The following is a 23,317-nucleotide window of genomic DNA, read 5'->3' as shown; positions in this document are numbered from 1 at the left end:
ATTTAAATAAAGCTTAACAAAACACTATTTACAAGAAATATTACAGAAATATTTACTGATGTTATAATTCACTACATTTCATAACACACAAGTGCCTGATTACTTACACAAGCAGCTTCTGAATCGTGTTCTGACACAGTGGCGTGCCAGTTGGATTATTCCCCGCTGACACCCACTGCATTCCTCAGACTGTTAAAATGTCAAAAGGAAGAGGGGCATTTGCCTTAAGATTGTTCACACAGCACCCCTGAGTGCTCCAGCAGCTAGACCTCTTGTGAGGGCATAACTCCAATTAGCTACAAGCACTGCACAAATGCAAACAGATCTTTATGACTCAACATCTACTTCTGATCCACAGCACGAACAGCTTTTCTTTGAAGTGGACTCCAGAAATGTTAGTTTAGTGTTGCAACTGAAGATGCCAGACTGTGTGTGTGTGTCCCAACAAGTTTTGCTTTGCTTAATGCACACACACACGACTATAGCCTGACATCCCAAGTGACAGGACAAAACACCAAGTGCTGCACCCATGTCATGAGAAAATACAAGTGCAAGTTAATATTCTGCATTTATAGGTTCAACTGTGTTCCCATTTGCAATTCAGGCATTTCCTCTTACTGGAATATTCTTTCACAGCACTGAGAGCCAAGGTTTTTTCTTTCTAGTAAAGCCTCAACTCTTAGATAGCACAGATCAGGAATATGCAATCTCAGTATACTTGAGAAGACACATGATAGAGAATAAGTTACTTAAATAAGACTAAATTTAAAAAATACTTATCACCCAATAACAACTATTTGTGCCATCGTGATTCTGTATTTTTCCTGCTACAGCTGTTACAACTATCTTCTTTATTAGATATCAGTACTACCTTTGCTCATATCAACTAAGCCCATAATTAGCCTAGCTGCTACAACCAAACTACTTCAGCTAAGGTGCTATTAAGTTTATTCTTTAGAACATGTAAATATTTATAGGGTTTAGTGCAGCTAAGTAAACTTGCAAAATACGCAAGAGCTTACAGGCATATCTAGAAAACTAAATCCCATTTGCCTAATTGCACAGTCCCAATGACTTCAGAACAGCCAGATGTAAAAGTTTCCAGAGAAAATACTATAGCAGCAGCCTTTATTTACTTCACTATCTGTCTGATACTTCTAGAGCGCACTGGCTGGCACAACTTGCAAATGAAATAGGCAAATTCTTTCAAGTAGACTGATGCCGTTCTGCCATTTATCTATGGGGCAGCAGAGAGGCTGGGGGAGACAGAACTGGGCAGCAGCACTGCCTTAGCAGGTCAGGACAAGGTCTCACCAGCTCCAGAAACAGCTCCCAACAGCAGCAAGGTTTAAATATGCAGTGAGAGAGACTAAAAACAAGTAAGAACAGAGAATAGCAACCCTCACTTCAACCACCTTTGCTGTCAATGTAGTTAAAGGTTCCGCAACAATACCTCAGTCAAACTGCTGTGGAGACAAATGAGTAATTGCAGAGCAGCAAAAAGCAGGGGATCACACAGCCTACAGTAGCTGATTCTGCAGTAGGCTCCTGATCCTCAAAAAAATGTAAAAGCATCACTATATAAAAGGCACATATGCAGTCTTGCAAATACTACAGGGCAGGCATTCTAAATCTTTGAAAAGGCTGAACAGGATTAAGCTGAAATGAAACAAGAAAAACCAAAGAGAATTAATTTCAACAATATACCTGCTAAAATAAATAAATTTTTTTGCTAAATTAATGGAAGAGTGTAAAGATGCCTCTGTTTAGATAGAATACCTAAAGAACCACCCAAAGATTCGAGATTTCTTTGATTCAAGGAGGTAGCAATGCCACAGTAAACAGTGTGTTCTCACATATGAGTAGACTACAAAAGGAAACAATCTTAAGGAGGTCATTGTGCCTCACATGTGGGACAATAGTATTCAACTCCACTATTCCTTGAACTGCTTGGTAATAAGAAGGCAGATTTCTCACCCAACCAAATGATGCATTGTAGAAGTCAGAAGCAGAGACAGATCCCTCTGTAACATACACCAGGTCAGAAACACGGAGCCCTGTGCTGCTTCTCTTCTGCTACAGATACAATTGCAAGTGGTCTACATCATACATATGCTCTCACTTACTCATCTAACAACTGATCCTAAGATTGGTTTAAGTGCCAAGGTGACCTTCCAGCAAGTGAGGGGCTGATCAACTGACCCATTAAAACCTAATTCTGACACTTGCTAAAAATCTTACTGCTCCTCTGGGCATTGAGAGTGCTGAGGACCTGCGGTTTGACCACACAAGCTGTAGCATTCTCCGGAGCTCTGCCCTCACCCTCTTCCAACTATTCACCAGGGGCGCATCAGGTGGTCATAAACAAAGTTTTATTATCAATAACTACTCCACCATTTCAGCACTTTGAGTGCCAAAACCATTCAGTCTGAGAAGAGTTTCTCCTCTTAGAGGAAGAACTCCTTCGCAAGCAAATATGACACATCAATTAATACAAAAGAGAAGGACTGTCTGAAAAATCTTTATGGGCCTCTAACCACACCCTTCTGTTCATTCTCCTCTTCCTTCGTTTCCAGGATCTCCCTTGTTAGTATTACCATGTCATCAACAGCAGATCGGTCTCTAGGTAATGACAGATTGAGACAGAACCTTCCGTACACTAAATTTTTTAAATTCATCAACCTTAGCAACTTGCATCAGCTTAAAAATAAGTAACTTCCAAGAAAACATGTACCTTAAACCTGAAGCCATCCAATGCATGCGAGTATGACGATCACCTATTTTTTTCCCATGTAAACAGCTCTTACCCCTACATACAGCCCATGTAGCATGTTTCTAACACATCATTACAGGACAAAGCAGCACACATGCAAGAAGAACTGTTGAAAGATATCCTTATCCCCTCTCCTATCTGTCAGAGGTATCCACGCCCCTTGTTGCATTAACAGCTGGTCAGTTGCTTGCAGGGTTGCACCCTAAAAGGAGGCTGGACAGTGGAAAATCGTGAATTATATTAAAGTTAACCATCAGTGCTTCCAAGGTAAATTTAAGTAACTATTTTTAACTTGATCATTTATTTAATTATTTTTAGCATAAAGCATCACCAAGCATTTAAAAAAATTGGTCAAGAGACCAAAATAAAAGTGTTTCAGGAGTTAAGATCTTCTACCAAGGAGTAAGGAATGCAGAGTTTTACCTACTCTGCAAGATATACACACACACACACACAAATATAAGTATGATAGAATATATGTATAGGACACAGACGACAATACAAGATTTCTTACCCAGGTCAAAGTTGTAAGCTTGCGTCATTGTTACCTGGCACAGAAGGCAAGTATGCCACACCGTGCTTCCCAGTATCACAAAGGAATGGAGGAAGGAAGCCAGGCTGTACAGCTCATACCAGGGACTCTTCCCCTGCAACCATCCCAACAGGCACTGTTTGCCATATTTAGCCAAAGCCAGCGTGGCAGGTAAACACCTGTCAGTGACTAATTCTTGCTATACTTCCCTAAACAGTTCAAGCTAGCCTGAACCGACTCCAGCAAGGAATGGAGCATGACGCTTCCCCACCTCCAGCAGCTTGTTCCTACCCATACACCTCCCACTCCCTTATTACAGCATAAACAGCCCCATCAAGGTTTAGCCATACCGTGGATGTGATGAGGAAACCAGTCTGGGTTTACTAAAACAGAAAAACCAACAAACAAAACCACCACCACACCCCCCCACAAAAATATCCCCTAACCAAGCTTAGCAAGCTTCATTTTTAGCAAGATTAGTTTCCAGATGCATCTCACTGTATGCTGGCATGCAAACATGCCAGGAGGACAGAAACAAGCAGCTAGGAGGACTACTTTGGGTGGCAGTGCCAGCTGAAAGCGCCTTGGTACATCAGTCCCTTCAGGCTGCTTTTACTGTCAGTGAAGAGCCACATGCTCTGCAATACACAGAGCAGGAGATGGCTGCCATCTCTCCCGTAGCTGCAGAACAGTCTGGGACACTGCCCAGCCAACTTCATACCTAAATGTGGACAGAACAACTCTCCTTTCCCACAGGGTTTCTGAGTGCTTGGGTAACACATTTGGCACTATTTCAGAAAATTGAAGGGAGAAAGGACAAAGGAAAAAAAAAAACCTGTAAGAGAGATAAAGTAGTTGACAAAGGAAAAACTAAGCAGACACATATGTAGGAGTACCAGGAATGAACTAACAGTCCTTTTAAGGATGTACTGCAAAACAGATTGTTCTAAATATTTTGGATTTGTTTAAGAAACACGCTCTTACTTGTTTCTTTCACAGGGCTAAGAGGAATGCGTGTCTACTTGGTTCCAGAGCCACCATCCCCAGCAGGGGAAGTCTGGCCCATTGACAGCAGTAGCTACCTTGCTGACCTGAATCAAAAGACAAGAACATGCTCTCTTGCAGCAGTTAATAAGCAGGGTTGGAGGAGAAAGGAAAATGAGAAGAAATGCAGTTTACTTTTAATCTGCTGGCTACAGTTCAAGCTCAGGAGTTAAACACACAACCCAAGGATCCTCAGCAGTGCCCTGCAACACACTCTACTAGCACCACTGTAAAATCCAGCCCTGAAGTGCCAGGAGAGGGGAAGATTCAGCAAGTTCTGAAGTGTAAGCCCCAAGCAAACTCTGAACACTAGAAAGACTTTATAGTCATGATCATCTTCATCCATTTGTACTACTTAAATCCACAGCCAGCTGTAACCAGCTTCACCAGGCCCCACATCAGTACTGCTCTTCTTGCACATCAGATTCCTTATGTCCCACAGGCCACCAAACCTCTCTTACAGTCTCTTTGGGATAGATAACCATGAGTTACATAAAAGACAATGGAGCTTAATTTTAAATATACATTAGCTTTCCCCCCAAGACATGAGAGTCACCTTGGACTTCACATTAACCTTGTACTAGGCCAGTACAGTAGAAAGCATTGGTGTCCTTGCAGAAGCCATTTGTAATTTCTCATTGTAATTCAAACTGGCATTTGTAGGAAGTCATGTCATTCACCGGCCATGCTTACTAGATGTTCTGGTTTGATTTTAATAAATTTTAACCAAACAATCAGTTCTAAAATCTCATCCTTTTGAGACAGGATCATTTGATGAATACATCCACTGCTGCAAAAACACAGTCAATAACAAAAATAACATTCAAGTACATTCACTTGCAGAGTTTGAAAGAGGGAATGCCACTAATCCTTCTGATTCAGAAAGAATACCCTCCATCAAGGAAACTATTCATGCTGAAATGCAAGATTTGCAGTCATCACATTTTGTACAGCCTAGATTTGCAAGGAATAGAAGCCTTGATGGTATGTTTACTTACTGAGGTGGGCAGAACATTAATGGATGTCTCTAACAAAACAAAAAAGCCCACAAACATGCACACAGAGGTACTTTCTAAATCCACACAAGCTACACGTCTATCTTCTGTTTCAGCTAAAAAGAACAGATGTGGAAAAAAAGTAGTCCAATACATGTTTTTAATGAAACTTGACATTAAATTTAAAATCTAGTAAAAAATTTTATACTTGAGTTGAGATGCAAAGAGAGAGCTCAACTAAAAAGCTGTCCTAAAGTATCAAACATTTTGCTTGGTACCTTCTAAAACATAATTTCTTCTAAAAGAACAGAAAATAACCACTCTGCCAGGAATTACTCCTACTCTTGCTCCTCTAATCTTTAACTTCAGGGAAGGCTACACTTTGTACATCCAAAAACTTTAAACTGATACATCTCTCCCACATTAGATAGACTCAAAGCAAATGGACCCTCCACAACTGATTGAGCTTAAACTTGGAGGTGCGCAGTCTGAAGTTACCGAATCCTAACAAGTCACCACTTGTCAGCTGGACTACGGTAACAGACTACATACCAACTCTTATTCCATCAATTTTCACAAAGCTTACCTGACGTTTAACATGAACTTGTCCTATTTTATAATTGTATTTGGCTAAGGATTGACAAGTGTTCAGCTCAGCTAGAAGATCACAAGAGCTCCAGCTGGCTAACAAACAGCAACTCACTAAGTCACAATATCTCAGTTGATTTCAATGGTAAGAACATATGCTTCAGGCAAAATTGTTCAATTGACAGTTAAATTGTTTTAAGTATGTCACACTAAGACAACAAAACAACCAGCATAAATGTGGCTTATTGCTTTTAAAATTGCTCGTTAAACTGGTATACCTTTCCAATACAGATACACTCTGCAAAACATCCAGAGACAACCACAAAAGAATCTATGAAGCTTTCATCAATCTTCCTAAGGTTATTCCTGCTACAAGGAATATTTGGAAAAATATGACAGCTGTGATATGCAAAGTGAAATTCCAAAATGAAAGAGTAATAATTAACAGGTTTTGGTTGCTGCTTTCTTTCCCCTCAGTTAAAAAGCTGAGCTATAGTAAGTGTTTTAAGTTACAGAAAGGAATCCATGAAATCTTTCAGCAGAACAGTAGTAAAAATCAGCACACAACTCCACTTGCATTCTGGCTTTCTCAAGATCCCTTCAAACTATTTTCATTTTAAAAGAACTAAATCATTACTGCCTTACAAAACTTCTGTTAACATAGTTTTGAGCTTCATGTACAACTGTATAGTCACAAGCAACATTAAATACTTGCATAACGCATGTTCTTAAACATAAACACAACCATTCCCACACAGATTAAATCTGAAAGTGTGAAATATTTTAAGTAACATTGGAATAGTGTAAAAAAAAATCACTTTTCAAAAAGCAGAGGAAAAACACCCCTAATATTTAATACAATTGCTATAAGAATGCAAAATAGACTCTTGTAAGGCACAGAAACGACCTGCAACAATTGATCTTGGGTATTCAATAGCTTACAAAATACCATACAGAATTTCAATTGCTTCATTTCAGAAGGAAAAAGCACTGCACATGTGCTAGCATGTAAAGAGCTGAAGGTATCAGGAAATATTGAGGCATCTAACTATTTTCAAAAGGAAATGTGCTTGTCCAACTATTCACGCAACACAAAGATAAACTGGAATATTTATTAGCTCAGAGAAACCAAAGCCATGATACCCATGAAAACATTTACCCCGATCAAATATATTAAATAAAGCAGCTCCACAAATTAGTTTTTCAATTATAATAACCATGAAGTGACTTCATGAAACATTAAGGAACAGTACGAGACAAACTAGTAGCGCCAGAGTTTCAAATGAAGTGTTTTACTCTAAAAATAGTTGCGTATTTCAAGTGTTTAACCTGCTTGTATGCTAGGGCACAAGATATCTGCTTCTGGGAAGTTACAGCACAAAAGTTAACTCACAAGGTCAATAACTGAAGAAAACCCTGCTCTCACATGTCTCTGTTCTTTAACAGCACTGGGAGAATTATCCAGAATTTCCTTAGGAAAGCACTAAAATACAAAACAAAATTGGTATTTGAATTTTTTGAAGCAGTTGACTACAAAAATACTTTCAGAAAGCCTGTAAACATTTACAACACAGTATCCGTATTAATACAACATTATTACTTTCAAGGTCAGTATTACACATGCGGTTTCTTGGAGCTACATATTTTGGTGTTATTTTTAACATCTGACAGAGCATCTTGTACTGTTGCAAGCTCTACACTGTTTACAAATACTCCCAAGCTGCAGCTGCTGATTCTACTAGCATATCTTCCCATAGCAAAAAGAAGAGTAATTTTAATTATCCAGTAGTGGCATTTTTTACAGTGCTATATGCATTACGTTGTTCTGTAGACTGGTTTTGTAATTCTTCCATCTTTTGATGACTACATAGAACAACAGGATTTGGTTACAAGGATATCCATTTCTACAAAAGGTCACAAAAGTCTGAGCATAGTTGGGAAACATGTTCAGATTATGGACAAACTCTGCACCCTCTCTCAGCAGGTGCCATTTCAGGAACTTCTACATTTGGTTTACTTTTTAAAATTAAAAATGCAGAGATTAAAAAAAGCTGGTTTGAAATCAAATTTCAAGTTTATGGTTTAATTCTTCATTCTCCCAAAACACCTAACTACAGGCATAACAGTGTAAGGTAGCAGCAAACGACTTACCAACGCAAGCATTTAGAAACAGCCAGTCAGTCTTTTTCATTCTATTTTTTATTTGCTTTAGTTTTTTGAAGTCAACTTCAAGTTCTTCCTTGCTGCCAACAGCTCCAGCCAATTCAATTCTTTGGAAGTCCATTTTCACATCAGATTCACGTTTGGTTGTAGGTGGAGATCTTCTTTGGCTATTACCACTACTACAGCTTCCTCTCCATCGAGCTCTGTCTTGCTCATTTATGATTGAAGAAGCCTCTTCTGTGTCTGCCAGTTCTATTGCTTCTATGTTGTTAGGTCTGGGATGATCACATACAACACATTTCTTGGCCTTTGCCCAGTTTTCATATGTACAAACAGAACAAGTCCAGTGCTGAGCCCTTGTGTTTAGTTTATTTCTGTCATTATATTCCTCACATGGATCAACAGAAAAAGGGACTGGTCTTGAACCAGAACCTGAAGACTGAGGAGACTCTGTGGGACTCCTGGTCCTACGTTGAGACAAGCACTGAGTACACCTTATCGCTCTTGGCCAGTTCAAGTATGTGCACATGTGGCATGACCATTTATTTGCACCTTCCATACTGTAAGATGATTTAACCCTTGGTCTTGCACTAGAATCTGGACATATCAAAGGACTGCTCCCTCCTTCAGTGCTCGTAGGATCCCAGTCTCTACCAATATCACTTGAACCACTTTTAAATGGATCTTCTGTGATAATTGTTCCACTAGGTCTCTGAGCACGACACATGGTACATTTGATTGCAGATGGCCAATTTTCATATGTACAATACTCACAAGCCCATTTAATTCCACGCTCTGTCATCGTGCACTTCTTGAAATGAACTGCGTCAGGCAGAAAGCTAAGTAATCAGAATACATCATTAGTACACAACGGTTGCATAGGAGCTCTGTTTCAAAAAAAAAAAAAAAGAGTAAATGAGATTTAACCCAGTTGACGTGTACTGCACCAAATATAAAAATCAGGCTGGGCAAACAGGCAATCTTTTTTTTCTTGAAACTGTTAGAACATTTAGGGGGAGAAAAACCACTACGAAAAGAATAAGACTTGAGCTAACAGCATTTTAAATGCAGAATTCAGGATTTCCTAGTGCAGAAATGAAAAGAAAACTCAGTCCTACATTTCTGGAATTTCTTAAATTTGCACAGAGGCTTCCAAAACAAATTCAGAAAACAGATACACATTTCGCACTGAGAATACTGGAGAAGAGACCAGTACAGCTACAGAAACAAGTCACAAATATTAAATTGTTAAAATAAAACTCAATATGAATACAGCAGTACAAGAAAAGGAACACAAAGTCTAGCTCCTGCGAGGTCTATTACAAGAGCTCACAGGATCTGGAAGGAAGGAGGACTATATCAGGTGGGCAGTTATACAATGAGTGAGCAGTTCTTTCAGAAGAGTAGGGTGTAGGAGTTTACATAAAATACACAGATTTGAAAATTTTATACATGTGCTTAACCAAGAGGAGGCCTTGATTGGACATGACTCATAACAGTAGTGTTACAAAGTTAAAATACCACTTGAAAGCAAGCACAAGCTGTGTGCATTGACAAGCTAACATAGTATTTTCATTCTACAAATCCAGATTTCAATCCAATTCCAACTCACTTTTTCTCTAATGAAGAGGGGTTTCTGTCTTCATGCTGGCTCAGACCTTTTCCTCAGATTGCAAATATGAAGGGTGAGACTAAGCAGATAACTATTCCTGTAAACAAAATGAAAACAGACTCATTATAGGTTTCCTACTGGACCTGAGTAACCAGAAAGTTAATTATTAAATGCCACACCTATTCTGATCCCAATACACTTGTTTAAACTCAGTCATAACCTGCTAAGACTAACATACGGACTGGTATAAATAAACCAATATTTATAAAGAACCAGTCACTACACAAGTGATCAATCTGCTGAAGTAAAAGAACTAGATCCAAGCAACATCAAATTTACACCAGAACCTCTATAAACACTCTTATTGCAATCTGAAACTTAGGATGGGGAAGGAAAAAGAAGCTTTGTGTAGAAGGCATAATAGAGGGAAAGGGTGAGGCAGGTAGATGAAGGACAAATAGAAAAATGCATACAGTCCGTTTCCTCCCTTACCACAGAACAGTTACCCAATATGTAAGACTCAATTACGTGATATTTTTAAGCATGCAAAACTGTTCAAAATACAAATTTGTCATATCAATTGACTGACAATTATTCATCATACTGCAACTCTCTTGGCTAACAAAAACACCCATAATCTAGTAAACAAAAACCGCAAAAGAGAAGTTACACAACAGCATTAAATTCAAAACTAGACACATGAAACTAAAAATTAGTTTATACCTGTTCTCTGATTAAGAAATGTTTCATGAGTTAGTACATTCTTCACTAAAATACCTTAGCACACACCTTGCTCTACCAAGGCACAGCTAAATGTCCACTTAAATTTGTCACCCTTATTCCTACTATCTCCCTTCTGTGGACTCCAACGTGCAGCATAGGTTTTTTCCAACAGCTCAACTCTGATCTATTCACCAGATCAGGTGGCTGCATGAATGAGGGGCTATCGCATGGCCAGGACAGAGGAGAGGGCAGGACTATCCTTTTCAGCGGCGATCCCTATTTATGTTGCATGAAAGCAGATGAGCAGTCAGGAACATATAAAGCTTTCTCATAAAGCTCAGGTTCTAATATTACTTGTTTGAACAGCCTGCAGAGCACTTCACTCCCACCTATACGTTATAAAACTGTGTCAGACTAAGGAATGTGCTGAGAAGGCAATTAGACTTCCTACTGCTTCCCCTCCACCATTCCTCACAAATGTCCATGCCAATGCACGATGGAAAAAAAGGAGCGAGATCATACCAGGGTCCCCATATCTGTAATAAAATAAGTGAAAAATACGTACATATACACAAGAATACAAGGTCAACTTGATTTTACTAAAGGTGACTTTATGTAAGTCGACTTTTCAGAAACTTGGAGGAAAAACAGTTTCTCTACTCCATACACAAACTAAAGCTTTGCCAAAACACCTCCTATATGACTACTCTACATGCTAGATTTATCTATTCCACTTCATCAAGCCTTTTTCCCCCAATTGCCAAAATAAGTTTTTTAATTACTTTAACATTTCTTAATAAGCTTATTCTCTCTATAAACAGTAGTGTTTTCTGAGATATTAACATTTCCTAGTTCGGAACACAAGACAGTTGCACACAGTTTTCAGAAAAGAGAAGGAAGCAGCATACCGTCCACACACCTGCCAACAGCCACCAACAGAACCACCAAGAGCAGTTTCACTTGTGCTACTGTGGACAACCAGAAAGTGGCTATCCCAATACGAGCTTGAGAATAACTTCTACCTGAGCAGAAGCTGGTATGTTTTGAGTAGGTAATGCTTTTAATCAAAAGCCAGATCTGTATACAGTGTGTGATGAAGCCTGAGAGGGATCTGTAACTGTAAACGGTCTCTTACCTGCCCTAGTTTGGAAAGCCTTAAACCCAGCGGTTTAGGGGCAAGAAAACAAATCATCCATTTTACTGACATTAAGACTGGGCAAGGAGATTGCTGCTCCAGTTGAAAAGCAGCTGGTTGCAAAAACGATCTAAACAAATACTGAGATTCTATTTATGAAACTAAATAGCACAGTACATACTGTATTACAGAAAAGCTTTCACGTATATCATGAGGTTAGGTTTTTAGCTGCGATTATTCTCTGTGCCCCTTAAAAAGCTAGATGCTTTCAAACATAATTCTTAGAGAGGCTGAGTATCTGCAGCTCCAAAAGCCTCCGAGGTATGAGCTCACTACCTCCAAACACGAGGCCTCAGCTTATTACGAAGTAAAGAATATAAAAAACTCAATGGAGCAATGCAATTTCTCTTCTTTGATAGCTCTGCCAATACCCACTACAGCACAGCTAGATGAGACAATTTAGAATATTCACATACTGGGTTTTATTTACTTTTAGGTCTTGGTCTGACTCGCAACTGCACCTTGACCCAGGGACACCAAAACCAGCTGATTTACTGGTGATACAGGATCACCATCCAGCCACTGAGCAGTCTGAAGCTTGTTACATTTTTTCAGAATTACTTTGCCACTCTGTCTTCAAGTAAACTTGTTATTTTAGATTCTTCACAGAGGAGAAGTTGAATCATGTAGTACCTCCTCTCGCACAGAAATAGCACAACAGTGACTGTGAAGCACAGGTGCATGCCTTAATGTCCAAAAAGCATGAGCAGACAAGAAATTAAACCCCACAAAACTCCAAGGAAGTTCCAATTGATCAGTTTATACAGTGTGCTAAACACCTTCTGGACAGGTTAATAGAGTAACTCAGTATATTAAAGAGGAGAATATATTAAATTCTGATAAATCAAGTAACAAAGAAAAATCAAAACATAATCAGACGACCTTTTTACTAAATAAAGTCAGTCAGAAAAGGTCACCTAGAACAGTCACAAATTTTTCTTTTGCTTTCTTTCAACTTTTAAGAACATTCTTCTTTTTAGGTGCATGGCAAAACACAAAATGGCACACAGAAATTGGGAAGAAACAATGAAGTCCTCAAATAACATTTTTATGACAGGATGTATTATGCTCCCCTCAGTTTCATTATTCACTGTGCCCAGAAGTTATTTCTCCTTTGGCTCAAACAAGGAACAATATGGAGCTCCATTTCATTAAACGATCAAGCCCTTCCCCATACACAGGCCAGATGCTGATTTAGACCAGCCTACACTACGGATTTTTTGCTGGGATGGTGCTGGCATCTGTGCTGCCAGAAACCTTACATAACTATACTGATCAAATCAGTGTTCCCACCTTAACTCGTTCTGCTCATGCGTATGGATTTTCGAACAAAGCTAACTGCTTCTGTATTTACAGGGAAAAGGGAGCTTAGGTATGAACTTAAGCCTTCAGCAAGACCTACAAGGCAAAAGCGATCCACCCTCTTTCTCCCCCTCAATGTAGCTGCCTCTCTTAGGCTGCTCCAAAAAGAAAGGCAGGCTGGTTTATTTATTTTCATTTTAAAACACTGAAGCAACTTTTCAGAGGAACAATATAAGCAGAAGCATCTTGTTCTGAAAGAAAGAGAACTCTCTATAACCAAATGCAGAATCTATTAACTCAACAGTTTACGAGTGTGGAAGTAATACCTTTCACACATCCAACCACAAAAAGGAGGGGAGAGGAACAGGACTGCGAGTCAAAGCAAAAGATCAAACAGCAGCACTTTCACTGACTGTATTCTTTACGTATTATGAAACATGGTGTATTTAAACGTACATCTACCAAGAAAGGGTCTTAATCTGACAGCTGTAATTGCTCATTAACAGCTGGATAATGTGGCTGTGAAGTTTATATATACACACAATGGACGAACAGCTTTTTAAGAAAAACTGCCTATGATTAACCCTGCATAATTTGACACATTTTCAGAAGCGTTCCCCCTTGTACGTCACCACCTTGAGTTCTCTTCCAATTACCCATAAAAAATTAGCATACTACTTAGGAAACTGAAGTTCATTCATACACAAGTAAGCTTTCTAATTAAAGCTGTAAAGGGAAAACCTGTTAAAATCACACATCTGGATTATCACCTTAAATGGTTATGATAAAATATGCACTAGTCTGAATCCAGATAGTTGTAGCTGGTTTTGTTCTGTAGAACTGCAGAATTTTTTTTAAAAGATGCATAACAATAATTTGAGTTAACTGTTCACAGTAGGAAACAAAGCAATGGTTCGATTTCACTGTTTCCAAACAAATACATTTATAAACACTGCCACTGTGTTGCTTACTCTAACCACACTATCTTTTTAAAGCTCATGTAAGCTGTACCAAGGGACTCAAACAAAAGTTTTGCCAATTTTAAAATACAGCCAGTAGGAAGGTCTAGAAGATAACAGAGCTGTACACAAGCTTAAATCAAAAAGGCCAATTTGTTTCTTTCAAACTTGTAAAAACTCTATGAAAATCTCCTCAACCATTTCTTACATAAAAGGCATTGCTGTTTAACTGGCTCAAATCCACTTGTCATCTGGGTCCAAGAATCCCTGTGAAGTATCACACTGTCAATATACTTCAAAAAAACAACTTACATTTTTAAATAACGTATTTGACATTTATTGCCAAGTATTAAGAATCAGTTTTCACATTAAATTTGCCTTGTCTAATTTTCCAAGGTGGAATTTTACTGACACTTTCTTCTCTTAACTCACTAAACTTACTCACTCCAACTATTCGCTATTCTTGCATTACTTTCTCAAGAATTCGGCATAAGCCTCAACAGATCAGTATATTAAAAGCATAAAACTTGAACCTAGGCTCCTATAGTTTGAAGGGAACTAACAATAAGTTCCATTGATGTCTCTGCAAATTAGTTTAAAAAAAATTAAGAACACTGACCTTGTCAATGGGACAACCAAATCAGATCAGCGCTGAATCTGGAAGCTTTGCAGTAAGGCCAGTAACTATGTATTATAATAAAGAACGGAAAGATTACTGCAAGTCACAAATGTAGAAGCATTTTCTGTATTAGCCCGAATACACCGAAGCAAGGAATTTAGCACGTAAGCACAGTTTGCTTTGCTTGTTAGGACAGTTCTTTAAAAATGAAAGGACACTGCCCCAAACAGATCAGCAAAAAGGAGAAAATACTCTGTCATCTCAGGAAAAGAGCACTGAAATTGTTTTCTGCAAGCTGCTCTATGAGGTGGGGTCTTTTGCTTAGGAAATTTTTATTTCTTTAAAGAACACTAGCTGGCTATTTGCAGTACAGACAGTAGGAACTGGTCTCAGACTGCACCTATCATTACAAAAGGCAGAAACCCCTTTCTGATAAAATGCAGATACAAAGCAAGAACTATGTTGGAAGACAGAGGCTTTTGTCAAACTACATTATCCTTCCCATTGTCATCCCAGTAAAAGCACTGCTCTCGAAACACACAAGGATCACCTTTGCTCTTCTGAGTAGTAGGCTGTTCTTTGCTCCCAATAACATGGGTAACAGAAAGAATGTTGCTGTCTTACAAGAGGCATCATCGAGTTAAGGTTGGCACAAATCTCAGTTCTATTAAAGACTGAATCATAGCTATGTAAATCGCAACACAATCTACAAACTATAACATTAATGGCACATGAGAAAATAAAAATTGAAAATATTTTAGTTATGACTAACTATTTACAATCTAGTATGTTAAATGAGTTTTAACATTTTTCTTCAGTTTTGATAGTCTAGGCTGTCAACAAATACCCTGTACTGCAGATTTTTAGTTATGACCCCCTTCATTACATACAACTTTTCATCTACTAAGTGGGCAATTCGTTAAAATCCAGAAGACTTGATCTTTCACAAAGAAATGTGCTGCAAGATATGCAGTTCTCTTAACCAAAAAAAATTCTGAGAAAGTAAATAGTAACTTTTGAAAACATTTAGAAGTCTGTTCATTGGGTGAATTCTGATGGGCTTCATTTACATACAATTAGTAAAAAATTGCTTTCATTTTGACTTATTGATTCGTATCTCATTTCAAAGCATATTAAGTGTACTTTATTAGGCATTTATGGTATTCAGAAAAAATATGCTGATTTTACTTCAGCTTTCTTTTCAATATTCTGTTCACACTTCCAATCCAACTGCTATCATTTCAAATAAACCTTAAAACCTGACTTTTCATAAGCAAGAGAATTTATATGCAGTTTTAATGCAAGAGGATGCCTAATTTGCAAACGCTCTATGCAGTAAGTAGCCAAACATTCAGGAGGTTACAGATCTTAGGAGACATCTGAAATACAAGAATTGACAATGAACCTTAGGTGAGGATGTAGACCTAACTACAACCAGACTCTTCTGCAAAAGCTGAAAAGTCATCACAGAATTAGCAGGTATTTGACAATACTAAACATTCACTCTTTCTGCTTTTGTTATTTTGATGTTTATCCCTTGAAGCACTTTTGTGCTCTTAACCACCACCGTTAATCCTGCTGCGTAACTTGCAAAGTACAAGTTTCCATTTCATTTGTTACTCATCTCAAATGGGTCAAACTACATATAGCTCTATTAAATTTGTGACTAAAAGCTAGGAAAACCTTAACTGCTCAAAACAACTTATAAAAAACAATAGCAGTGGCTTGCAGTTCAGTCGTCTTTCTTATTTCAGGAGACAGTTACATTTTTCAGGGGTTTTTTTTGTTGTGTTTTAAACTCAATTATAAGTGAACAACTATTTCGATGAGATGTTGTTACTACACATTAGGATGGACTAAATATGACTGCTTACTTAGAAACCAATACCATTTGGGAAAACGAGAGTAAGCAGATTCAACGGTTACATAACACACAGCATCTCCCACACAATACAAACCAAAACCAAGCAAACTGACTCAAAATAATGAGCTATGATAGCACATTCGCATAAATACAGCCAGCGACATTTAATAAATCTGAACATCATGAACAGTCAGCAACAGATGAATACTGACTCAAGGTAAAGAGGTACAACACAGTAACAAACATACGTAATAAAACACAACAGAATTGCTAAAACTTCATTTTTAAGACACTTGGACTGGACAAAGTATGGAAGTTGAACAAGAGGATTCTTTAAAAAAAGTAAGGATAAATACAAAAATGTAGTTTATCTGTGTTTAGACTACATGCTTAAAACACAAGACTTATTTTTGTTTAGATCTCGGCCATCCTCACACAAGATGAGGAAAACCAGATGTCATGCTCTGAATAAAAACACACTGTGGAGTCAGACATGAAAACTTAAAAACACTTAAACCTGCCCAACAACCAAGGAACATTATATTAAGACTTGTACATTTGACATTCAGTTCTAGCAATTATCCTCTGGACCTCCTCAATACCAGCTGACCATAAATTAGATCATGGCTACATGCAGACATAGTCACCATTTGGTGGAAAAAAACCACCTGCCTCCAAATAAAACAAGGAAACACACACGCATCATCAACTGTGGTGTAGTCTCCTCCTAATTAATGGCAAGCCACTTCCAGTTAACAACTCTTTGGTATATGCATTTGCAATTGGGCTATATTTAAGACTAGTTCTAGTTCAAGTAAGCCATACAAGCTACACTCATTTTATCCAACTCTTCTTAAGATACTGGCTAGACAGCAAAAAAAAAAAAAAAAAAAAAAAAGAAAAAAGGGGGGGAGAGAAGCAAAAATGCTATTATCACAGCACACAAAAACCACTACTGTGTATATCACTGCTTAACAAAGAACTAGTGCAAAGAACTAGTATCAAATATCACAGTGCAAACAAATTCAAACTCCTTCTAGAGGAGTGATGCTACTTTGGGTTTTTTTAAAAATCACTTTTTTTTGTAACCTTATGATTAGTAATCTGTATTTTGCTCATAACACATATCCAACAACTCCAAGTTAATTACTGCAAGGTACTCCTAGCTGCTAGAAAGTTTCAGAGTAACAGGTCTAAAACAGTAGCCTTCTGCTTTTTTGGGGCAGGAATAACTTTCTGTTAAAGACAACACTGAATAACCTTCTTTAAATAAACCATTTAAAAGCCATGAGGTGACAATTATTTTTATCCCTGCCAAGCTAAACAGTAATGCAGAGGTCAAAAAAAATGTAAATAGCCCGGCAGACCATCCCAACCCTTCAGCAAGATAAAGATTAGCTTCTCAACAAGCACACAGCAAGGGGAAGCCTTTGTAGCCAAAACCTAAACCCACAGGCCCATCTGACAGAAGGCATAAATGACAATCAGACATTGTTAAGACACCTAGTACAAAGTACTCCTGACTTATCATGGTAGTGTGAACTGAAAAAAAAAAAAAGAAAAGAAAAGGCCTAGCGTGAAAACAAGTATACTCAATACTTCTTGAAACTGCAGAAGACTTAAGACTCAGACCTGTTGATCGAAGCTGTTTCAGGGGAGATAGCAGCAACTAATAAATATGCCCGCTGTCTCTACTGAATCCCTGCTTAGATACTGGGAAGATGAATGCAGACAGAAGAAATACTTTCAAGCCCTTTAGCCTGAAAGAAGTACAAGTCAACACTTACAGTCTTTATAACCACAAGAAATAGGATTCTCTCATAAACTGACAATCACCTTCACAAAGCAAATTTCCTATTTTTTGCTAGAATTATCCACATTATGAGACTTACGAGAGTCTTTCTTCCCAGATAATCAACTAACTATGCACCAAGAATTGCATCGTTTTCAAATGAACAGACCTACAACAGCGTGTGCAACTTCAAAGCCACTAAAAGATTACTTGATCATAATAGTTCTAATCCACTGAAAACATAACAGACCTCTCAAGTTTATTTTTCTTTCCAGAGTCACATAAACCATGGTTCTGACTATTTTCTTCAGCTCAGGAAAGCTAACTCCTGAATATCTAGAAGATAGCAGAACACCTACGTAACTTAGAAAAGTTTCTTAATGCCTGTAAACGCCCCAGTAACTCGGACTTTTTGTTTCATTAAAAACAGCTACTCAAGACTAGATGCTAAATCAAATCGAATTCAAAGAATTGCACGGAGGATTTTTAAACTTTAACATTTGTTTACAGAAATAATGGCAAACATAAGCCAAATAAAACATTGCTGTGTATTGACTTCTGGCACGATAGCAGGAAGGAGAAGAAAATAAAAAGACTGCAGCCTTCTTGCTCACAACCGACAGTTTCAGAAGGAAGTCCTATTTACACTCACCAAAATAGACACAAGTCCATCCTTCCAGTCCCCCCATCCCCTGGACAGCAGGTTACGTGCCTGGTATTTGTTTTGTACCTAGCTGTCATTACTTAAAGTATTTTCAGCTCAATTCTGAACATAGCCATAAAGACAGATGTAAATTCTGTGTGTTCTCCAGCATTTGTCTTGGAAGTACTAACTTTCATTACTTTAAAACACACATGTGAACACAAGTAAAATTAGCAGCCATTCTCAGAAAAAAAAACACCACACCTTACTAGAAATAAACAAACAAACAAAAAAAGCAATAGTAACCTTGTTTTAAGAACAAGCAGAACAGATTATATCAGGATAAATTCAAATAGCCAAAGGGAAAAACGCCAACTTAATCATTATCTGCTGTACAGTAGAAGATGCAAAAGGGCGGCAAACTTGACTGCTTCGTAGGCAAGATGCTCTGCACATACCAGCAACTACCACTCTTTCCAATGCACTACCCTCCCATGTGCCTTGTAAAAAAAATCTACTATTCCTTCTGCTTTCTTGACCCAAGGTCTCCATATCAGCCCCCTCTTGAAGACAGTTCCTTCTTCAAACATCACTGCACTCATTCCCTACCCCACTCTCTCCACACCTCTCCTCTCTCTGGTCTTCACCAAAATGAGTTTTTGCATAAACGGGACAGCAGCACAGGAAAAAAGTTGCTTTGAAAAATACCAGGTGGATACAACTCCAGTTTGACTACAAAGCTTCGGAAAACCTGCCCGTGCCATGAAGGAAACACAAAATCATCCGTATTATTAAAGACTAACGTGTTCTCAGAATTGACGCTGAAGTACTACAGTTCTTCTTTTAAAGTAGGCTAACTTTTATTAGACACCAGAGGTAACAGTCCTATTATTAATCGCGTATTTCAAGAAAGTTCCAAAAGGATTACCTACATACGTATGAGAAGCTGTGCTTCAGCAACTGATGATGCAAAAATGAGCAGAATCACGAAATCAACACGATTCTGTGTAAGTTAAAGCAATGCCAGCTATGCAAGGAGTGCTATGAAAAAGAGTAAATACCAGAAAAGTGTCTGAATTCCTAATGTTCGAGATCTTAACTAGAAGATCTAAGTTTTCTTTTTAAGGTGTAACAAATTCCATTCAACTGAAATTACAAAGTTATAATTATCTGTTATTTAACTGATTTTACCAAGCTATGCCATTTGACAAGTGAAGTGCTAAGCTCTTCATCAGCTGGGTTGAAAAAAAAAATTTTTTTCAACTTTGCCTCATTTCCCTCTTCATACGTAGTACTACTTAAAAAAAAAAAAAAAAAAAATTAAGACCTCTGTTACAACTAAGCCAGCCATTTTCAGCTGCCAAACTAAAGTTCAGTTCCATTTCAGTACCAGGAGGTTGTGGATCATAATTCAGGCAGTTAAAGTGAGGATTACTTGTTGACATGAATTTTGAACAGCTCAGAATAACCCAGTCTTCAAATTTTGGGGAGGAGGAAGGGGCATGAGATTACCAATGGAACTGGCAGTAGCAGTTTAAATGCTTTGCTGCGATTAGTAGATGGTACATCACGATAAAGAATGTATTGATCTAAAGTTCTGCACAATCTCAACCTGGTGCAAAACTGATATGGCAAAGAGAAGCTGGAAAGAGAAACGTTAACACCTAAGTTAATACCACATGAAGGAGGCAGTAAATCTCACGTTAAAAGTGCCTGAGAGTACATACAATTATTTGATCGACTGTATTAAAAATAACCTCCCATACAATCAGTAAAGTATCTTCTACTTACACTTCTGACTTATTTGCAGATCCATCTTGCAAAAAAACACCAAAGAAGGATGAGATTTCCCGTGCCCAAGGAATTTACACATCAAATGACGCAACAATTAGAATAGCCATACACAAGGCTAAGTAAGACTGAAAATGTTGCCTTGACCAATTTTGCGTTTTACCTAGTCTCCAATTTAAGTCATACTTCTGCGATGAATCCCGTTGATGCTTTTGTGCCACTCAGCATTCTAATTAAATTAATATTTTTAATTATAATTCTGAGACAATGCTAATGGATACAACTCTACAACAACAGATTACGGCCTCATCGGTCATCTCCAGCTGCCTGTCCTCACTTAAGCAGCATAAGAAAAGTAAAGGTAATAATTTCTTTTTTCTTCAAGAGAATTGCACCACATAGAGTTTCACAAATCCTACAAAATGCAATGCATCCAAAAGCATTACTTAAAGCATTATTTAATGCTGTGACAGACTGAAATCAGAAGTGATCTTTCACATATGACCTGCTAAACTCCGCACGCTGAGAAACCAATTCAACTTGGCCTTTGGAAGGAGGCAAATAAAAGAGTTCCAGAACACCTCCTGCTGCTTACCCGTTTTTCCCCTGAGTAACCACTGAAAAAGAAAAGAAAAAAGAAAAAAGAAACAGGCTTCACAAATCTCTTCTGCAGTCACCGAAGACATTATGAGCAGAAGCAAAACTAAGTGCAACAAATCTCTCCTGAACTACTGTTACAAGGTTCTGCTCACACCAGAATGAGCTTTAACTCAGTATGTGTTAGAGAAAGGAGGAAGTCAAGGTATTACACAGAAGGCATCTCACCTTTCAATTTCTGCATCAACAAAGGTATCAACGTGTTAAACTCACATGCCAGTTTCACCCCTTATGACACAGCAGGTAGCTAGTGAGTAGAGACTGTTCAAGCACAGCACAAAGCCTGTCCAACAACATTTGTTTACTACATCGACTCCCAAGAATTCTAGAAAAAGTTGTCATTGTTATCACTGAAAGCCACCATGGCAGCAAAAAGTTCTCAGCAGCCGTGACGCATCTGCCACGCAGGAGACCCAGATTAATTTTCTCCCATCGTCTCTCCCACCCACTGCTCTTAGGAGAGGGGTGACTGCTGTGGGGACAGAGCGCTGGAGATCTGAGCTGAGGGCTGGAAGGAATGCCTTCTGTCACTCCGAAGGAAGGACTCACAGACACAGCCGTGACCTCCCAGCAGAAGTTTACCTTAGCCTGGCAGGAGGCTGCCGCAGTGTGGGACTGGGAAGGTAAGAGTCAGAAAGGTGCTGGAAGCGTGGATTACCAAGGTTTGCCTCACTCGTTAATCAAACTTTCATAATTTTTTTTTTCAAACTTCACAAAAACAAGCTCGAGTTTGATGTACTTCCCACACCGCACTTTATTTCTCATAAAGTATCGACGATACGCGATACCATTCTATAGGCAATGTCATGGAAGTTCTGCTATCCGAAATTCACGGATACGAGCAAGCAGCTCCCATCACCTACTCCACCACGGCACGCAGATCCAAACAGGCATTTCCAAAAAGCCAAAAAAAAAAAAAAGGAGGTAGAGGAGAAGAAGTGGGAGGCAGCAGAGGCATGATCTCACCCCAGCAGACCGAGGTGCTGCAGCCTAGCATTCGGAGAAGCAGCTACGGGGAGGAAAAAAAAAAAAAAAAAAAAAATCAGAGTTTCCTGCCTTTGTACCGAGACTCTGCTCGCTGTAACACCGCTTCCCAGGAGCTCTGTTAACACACGGCGCTGCCGGGACGGGAGGGAGAAACGCCGCATCCCTCGGCCGGCGACCGGGCTGCCCCGCCGCCAGCCGTTACCGCCGAACACTCCCCCGCCTCACACACACACACACACACCTCCCCGTTCCACGCGGGACGGTGACCCCAGCCGGCCACGGAGGAGGATTCCCCACACCGCCCCGCCTCGGCCGGGCTAACCCCAGCCCTACAGCCGACCCGCTTCGCTTCGCTCCGGCGGGCGAATCCCGGCGGGGGGTCACCGGCCGGGAACCGCCGCGGGCTGCCTCAGCTCGCCCCCGCCGCCGGGCCCCGGCGGGAGGCAGCCGGCCGTTCCCTTCTGTTCCATTCCCCCCTCCCTCAGCGCTGCCCGGGGAGGGGAGAGGGGCTTTACCTCACGGCCGCCGCCGGGAGCCGTCCCTCAGGTACACGCTCAGCGCTGGAAGCCGCCTGCGCCCCGCGCCGCCGCCGACCCCCCCCCCCCCCCCCGGCCCGCTGGCTGCGGCGTCCTCTCCCCGCTCAGGACATGGTCTCTCCCAACGCGGCGGGCTGCCGCGGCCGCGGGCGCTCCCACTCAGCTCGGCGGAGGGGGGGGGGGGTAAGGGGGGGGGGAAACGTCTCGCCCCGCTCCCCGGACTCCTCTAATGGCGGCGGCTGGAGCGGCCCAAAGCAAAATAAACCCCCATACGGCCAGGAGCCCGCACGTCAGCCCGGCCTAGCCGCCCTGCTCTGCCGCCCATTGGCGAAGCCTGCGCCTTTCCTTTCCCCCCTCCCCTTCCCCTCCGCCAATCGGCGCGCTCCTCTTTGGGAAGAACGGGTGATGTCATCCCTTGCCGCTGGGGCGCTTTGGCCGTGGGGGCGCTGGGGTTCGCCGCCCCGCCGAGCCACGCCCCCTTCCTCCCCTCAGCCCGGATCCCGCCGAGGGACCCGCTCCCCTCTCCCCTCTCCCCCGCAGCC

At 40.0% G+C, this 23,317-nt stretch overlaps 1 protein-coding gene across 5 annotated transcripts in view; it reads right to left on the bottom strand.

The window, feature by feature from the left end:
- The window catches only part of ZRANB1 (zinc finger RANBP2-type containing 1), a 48,103-nt gene extending 25,203 nt beyond the window's left edge, over positions 1–22,900 (bottom strand). For 2 of the 5 annotated variants that reach the window (XR_012650189.1, XM_075026591.1), the window contains exons 1-3: positions 22,755–22,900; positions 9,708–9,804; positions 8,084–8,934 (exon numbers count right to left, since the gene is read on the bottom strand). Coding sequence is in view for 4 of the 5 variants with exons in the window: in XM_075026591.1 (XP_074882692.1) it covers positions 8,084–8,897 (814 nt within the window). In the remaining variant the exon portion in view is untranslated. Of the gene's footprint in view, positions 1–8,083; positions 8,983–9,707; positions 9,805–10,496; positions 10,515–14,505; positions 14,524–22,754 lie in introns of those variants that run through there. The other 3 variants (XM_075026592.1, XM_075026593.1, XM_075026594.1) reach the window with 3 other exon arrangements.
- Positions 22,901–23,317: the final 417 nt, after the last annotated feature.

The sequence above is a fragment of the Buteo buteo genome, chromosome 4, assembly GCF_964188355.1.
Source record: "Buteo buteo chromosome 4, bButBut1.hap1.1, whole genome shotgun sequence".
Taxonomy (NCBI): domain Eukaryota; kingdom Metazoa; phylum Chordata; class Aves; order Accipitriformes; family Accipitridae; genus Buteo; species Buteo buteo.
The sequence above is the reverse complement of the archived record's forward strand: the minus strand, read 5'-3'. Positions and strand labels throughout refer to the sequence as shown.